Below are 6,000 nucleotides of genomic sequence, written 5' to 3'. Positions count from 1 at the left end.
ATACTGTTTCCCCCAGGTTCTTTCCCCATCTAGTTTCTCATTGATTGATTCCGTTATCAATGGGCCCTCCCTGGACCCCAAGGTTGTGGACAGCTGCCACCCTGTTGCAAATATCCTTTAGCTGATTCAAGGTGATTGAGAGGGTGGTGGCTGACCACTTGCAGGGATGTCCGGCTGGATGAGCCCATTCCAATCTGGCCTCATGCCTCAGTACAGAACTGAAACAGCTTTAGTTACCCTGATGGGTGACCTTTGGTAGGAGACAGTTTGGATGCAGGTGGCGCTGTGGTCTAAACCACCGAACCTCTTGGGCTTGCCGATCGGAAGGTCGGCAGTTTGAATCCCTGCGATGGGGTGAGCTGCCATTGCTCTGTGCTTCTGCCAACCTAGCAGTTCGAAAGCAAACCTGTGCAAGTAGATAAATAAGTTCCGTTGTGGCGAGAAGGTAAATGGCGTTTCTGTGCACTCTGGCACTCGTCACAGTCCTCCGTGCACCAGTAGCGGTTTAGTCATGCTGACCACAAGACCCGGAAAGCTGTCTGTGGACAAACACCGACTCCCTTGACCTGAAAAGCGAGATGAGTGCCACACCCCATAGTCACCTTGGGCTGGACTTAACCATCCAGGGCTCCTTTACCTTACATGGTGGGGAAACAACTACGCTGTTGATCTTGGAAAACCTCTTGAAGATAATTGGTACCAATAACCATGGTGTTCTCCTAGAGAGAGTCTCTGTGAGTTGGGAGCACTCAGTGCTTCCACTCAGTGGAACCCGGTAGTTCCACTCCTACTTGCTGGACTTCTACCAGAGAGTAGCTTGGGAGGACTTTGGCTTGACCACTTGGCAGTCCTGCTGTGGGGTCCTGCCAGGTTCCATCATCCTCCAGTCCCGATGCTATTTAATATCTATGCAGAACCACTGAGAGGAGACAGCCAGGGATTTGGAGTGTGGTTTCACCAATATACACATTATTCCCAGATTTATCTTTGCATCTGAATCAGGATAAGGTGGGCAGCTGCTGGACCAGAGCCTGGAGGCTAGAGGAAGACCAACAAACTGAGACTGGGTCCTGCTAAGACAGAGCTTCTGTGGGTCAGTAGTTTCCAAATCCAGCAACTGGAGGGACAGCCTGTTCTGGGTGGGGTATTGGGGTAGTGCTCCCCTTGAATGAAAAGCTGTATAGCTTGGAGGTTCTTGTCAAATCTAAATGGACACCAAAAGTCTAGTGTCAAAGAGCATTGCGGTTCCCCCAGTGTATTTATCTTAAAAGCAGGCGTTCCACAGTTTCGTTCTGTGAAAGTAAAATAAAATAATTGCTGAGATAGCCATAGTGGGCTGGAGAACACGTTTCAAGGTTGGTAGTGCCTCCTTAGAATTGTGGCTACTAAAAACGTAAAATGGTGCAATCTAGGTTTCCGGATTCTTGGGTTTGTTTATTTTTATTTTTAAATATAAGCAATAGATATAGGTTGCCTCTGTTTTTTTAAAACTGTTATAGTATTATTGTAAGATACTTATCTTGATAGAAGAACTTCCTGGGTCATTCACTTTATGGGTAAAATTCATCGTCTAAGGAAGCTAATGGGATTATTCCCACACCCCTTTAATTTAGCAAGTTTTGTGATTTTATTCAGAGTTATACTGGTGGGAATTAGAAAGTGTACACAATGGGAGAAAGTAAGATTGAATTCAATAGGGTTTAACTTCTTGAGTAAACATGCTTAGGGTGGTACTGGGAATGAACATGTAGATTTTGTCCACACATCAGCCCAGTAAATTGGACAGGGTGAGAGATGGTGAGACCCAAGATCTTCCTAGTTACAGGTAGGTAGTTGTGTTGGTCTGCCATAGTCGAAACAAAATTTAAAAAAATCCTTCCAGTAGCACCTTAGAGACCAACTAAGTTTGTTATTGGTATGAGCTTTCGTGTACATGCATCTATATCTGTATCGGAAGAAGTGTGCATGCACACGAAAGCTCATACCAAGAACAAACTTAGTTGGTCTCTAAGGTGCTACTGGAAGGATTTTTTTTTATTTCACTTTCAAGATCTTCCTGTTAGTCTTGAGAAGGGATTTGAACCTGCTTTCCACTCCAGAATGTTGCCTGCCTTTCCTTGTAGAGCCATGCAACTAATATTTAGTCAAACACCAGATTATCCAAAATATGAAGAGTCAACTCCTGAACTTCCTTCACTGGCAGTCTTTTGCTCAATAAATTCATATTTGTTTCACACAGCATGATATTATTCCTTTAAAATGGCTTTCTAGTTACTAAGATAGCAGGCCTTCGAAACAGCATAACCCACTACTCAGAAGTAAGTCCCACTGGACTCAATGAGACTTACTCCCAGGTAAGTATGGATAGAATTGCAACCTAAATTGCTGTGTTTTGTACCTGAGAAATGCAATCCTTCCTCCAGATGACATTAATCTCTGTTTTGACTGCTGTGTGGTAAGAATATTTGAATGCCCTAAGTACACATTGAATATTGTGACAATCACTAGTGATTATGCAATTCCCATTCCTGTTCCATTTTGTGAACAGTGAGTTTGAATTTAATATAATTTTAGGATTAATAGTAATGTTTAGCCTTAAACTGTGTGCTTCCTAGTAATCTGTGAACTGGCTAAATTCCAGTCTGGAGATAATGCAGACCAGTGGTGACAGTGGTGGTTTTGTGGACATCCAGTAGTCTTGTTGGAATAATCCAACAGGCCTAGATTATTTCCAGACTTGGAACTCCACACTAGGTTCTTCTTACCCCAGACATTGTAATTGGTGACGTGGAGGGAAGAAAGCTGTACTCTTCCTCTGCTGTGTGGAAGTGAAGTCCATTAATAACATGCATGGGCTCATTTATTGATGCATATACCTGTTTACCAATGCCAGGATGTCTGTGTTATCAACAGTTAACTGGATCTTAAAATTATTGGAGTGGTTACTCCTAATGATATAATCATCATCTGCATTTTTCTGCAACAGCGCTTTCCTACATTTTCTTTCCTTCTGAGTGCTGCTCAGGATAACGCTTTATGCATCTGATGAAGTGGACTGTAATCCACAAAAGAATATGCCACAATATTTTTAAGTGTTTGTTTGTTGGCTACATTTATACCTCACCTTTCCTCCAAGGAGCTCAAGATGGTGTACATCCGTATTTTATCCTCACAACAACCCTGTGAGGTAAATTAGGCTGAGAGAGAGCGACTTGCCCAAGGTCACCAAGTGGGGATTTGAACCCAGGTCTCCCAGAACCTACTCCAACACTAAACCACACTGACTCTCTTTAAGGTGCCACAAGACTCTCTGTTGTTTTTGCTGCAAAAGACTAACATAGCTATCCCTTTTGGCAGAGTTTTTGTTTTTGCACCTTTTCTATCTATTTCTTTCCAACTTCTGATGTATTGTCTGTTCCTACACACCTGCAAGGGGACTGAACACCACTATTTTTACCTCAAATGAGTTGAAATGTCACACATGCAGGCTGAATTAAACCAAAATATCTACACAGCATCTCCACCACCACCAAACAGCGGAAATGTTTGCCCTTGCTTCTAAACCCATTCTTCCACCCTTGCCTGGGAAAAAACCCATGCTTTCCAATCTATTATTATTATTATTATTATCAATAAGTGAATCCGTGAATATGTTTTCCTCACGAGTGCTTAAAATCAGATTATTCCTCCGATATCTGATTCACAGTTCAGATGAAGGCAGGGGAATATTTTATAATTAGAAACATTTCCTTGGAAGCCGGGTATAATTCAGATTCTGTGGAATATAAACATTTATTTAATAGCTCCTTCTCCCAGCCCCAGCCCCTTCAAAAAAGACACAGGGTAGCAAGGATTTTTGCTGCTGTTGATAAAAAAAACAAAACAATCTCCTAAGGAATATGGTGGTGGGAATCAGAAAGCTCTATCTCAGCTAAGCCAGCTGTTGGGATAAGTTTAACTGCTCACTTCAGATGCTCCATTTTCTCTGAGCTGTTTACAAATGGTGAAGGAGGGAAAAAAGAGAAAACTCAAGTCATAAAATACTCAAAACAGGAGAATTTGACACTCAAGAGCACCTCTCTCTCTCTCTCTCTCTCTCTCTCTCACACACACACACACACACACACACACACTGAGGAGGAGGGGGGAGAGGGAGGGAGGGAGGGCGGGGGAGGAGAGAAAAGTGAGCTCACGTTCACACATTGGTAAAAAGGCTGGTCTTGCAATGCCTTTGAATATTTTACTTTTTGTCAGTTTCCCTTCAGGGTCATACACGCACACACACACAAACACACACACGCTGAGCTGAAGTGAACCACAGCAAGGGGCTGCACTGGAAGATCTGAAATCTGATCACACACAATCTCTCTCTCTCCCCCTGATTATCTCCTATTACATACCTCTGTTTCTATATAGACAGACACACATACACAGAGAGAGAGAGAGAGAGAGAGAGAGAGGAAGCCAGGAACAGTATCAGCCACACCACCCACAAACAGAACACCTTATCTCTTTTTGCTGGATACACACACATACACACCCGCACGCACGCACACAAAAAGGACACACACACACACGGAGAGAAAGAGAGACTCTCACAAACCTCTCTCTTTCCTCCTGGCTTCCCTGGAAGATTTTGCTGGCTGTTTTTCATGGAGAAAGTCCAAGGAGAAATGGAGATTGAGAGATGGGAAAGAAACGAAGAGATGTCAGACGCAGAGAAAAAGGTGATTCAGGAGATATGGAGCAGAGTCTACGTGAACTGCGAGGATGTTGGCGTCTCCTTACTGATCAGGTATTTACAATGGCACACACACACACACACACAAAAAAAAAATCCAAGCAAAATCGATCAAGGGCTGGAAGGCAGGAACTGTTTCCCTCCAGTTGATCAGCTCTGGCTGGGAATGATTTCACTGCCTTTTTGATTTCAAGATACCAGAGAAGGGGAAATAGCAGGAGGAATACCTCTGTTGCTGTAGTTGATGAGAATCAATATTTCAGCCAGACAACTCATCTTATCCTTGTGGGTGCGAAGGGGAGGGAGGGGGGTTGAAGGAAGGGATTCTGTTCTGTGGTTCTGATTTAGCTTTTTGCTAATGGAATTAAGCATACACCAGATTCCTGGGTGAAATAAAGCAACTTATGAGCCAAGATAAATCCCGAACAGGGCTGCCGAAGCTTGTCAGTACCATCTGCTCATCAGCTGGGGTGCAATGTCAGTATAAAAGATAATGTTGAACTTGTCTCCTGGGGCTGGCATGAAGGTTGCTGGTCCAGAGGGATGGAGGGAGAGAAATCCTGGCAGGTCCAGGAACACTTGAGTGCAAGGTGGCTGCACAATATTGTGAATGGTTACACAGCAGAGGATGGTGAGAGTCACAGAAATCTATCCGAAAGGCAGGTGTGTTTATATGGGGCTATCCAGGTGGAACGATAAGACGAGAAGCATAGATTTAAAACGGACATGAGTTCTCACCACTGTGATTGTCCTAACCATTAAAACCGTTCATTTGTATTTAGCTTATTTTACTCCTATGCACTTCAATGAGAAACCCTAATTTGTAAATAGCCTCCAGGTAAGTGTCTTGTGGTTTGTGGCTTCCCCCCCCCCCCCAGCTATAATGTATCTTCAGTGTTATTTCCATATGTGGCCTTGTTTTGTGATTCTGAAACTGCCCAGGACTCTCTTGGGCATGTCACAAATGCACAAAGGGGGGGAATCAGTGCAGGTGAGAAGGGAAATCAGGCCTGAGATGTGGGTTAGAGATGGGGGGCAATAGCAACAAGCAATTTTGGAGCTGTTTGAAAATTCCTCTTTGGGCTTGGACTTAGAACTCCCTCTTCAAAACACAACAGGGGTACCAATATTTTCTCCTCTTTGAGGCCTGTAATGGTTTGGAGTGGGGAAGTGATACAGGGGAAATGATTAACCCCCCTCTTGCAACACTGTGTTCCAATCTAATTCAAGGCCTCTCATGTCTGCTTTTAAGTTTAAAA

General features: G+C 43.6%; 1 protein-coding gene across 3 annotated transcripts in view; it reads left to right on the top strand.

The window, feature by feature from the left end:
- The first annotated feature begins 4,403 nt into the window (after positions 1–4,403).
- Positions 4,404–6,000, top strand: part of CYGB (cytoglobin) — a 52,260-nt gene continuing 50,663 nt past the window's right edge. For 2 of the 3 annotated variants that reach the window (XM_033139414.1, XM_033139413.1), the window contains exon 1: positions 4,550–4,795. In XM_033139414.1, coding sequence (XP_032995305.1) covers positions 4,653–4,795 — 143 coding nt within the window. In that variant the 5' untranslated portion in view covers positions 4,550–4,652. Of the gene's footprint in view, positions 4,796–6,000 lie in introns of all 3 variants that reach the window. The other variant, XM_033139415.1, reaches the window with a different exon arrangement.

Source organism: Lacerta agilis, chromosome 2, assembly GCF_009819535.1.
Source record: "Lacerta agilis isolate rLacAgi1 chromosome 2, rLacAgi1.pri, whole genome shotgun sequence".
Taxonomy (NCBI): domain Eukaryota; kingdom Metazoa; phylum Chordata; class Lepidosauria; order Squamata; family Lacertidae; genus Lacerta; species Lacerta agilis.
This window is presented reverse-complemented; position numbering and strand designations above follow the sequence as displayed.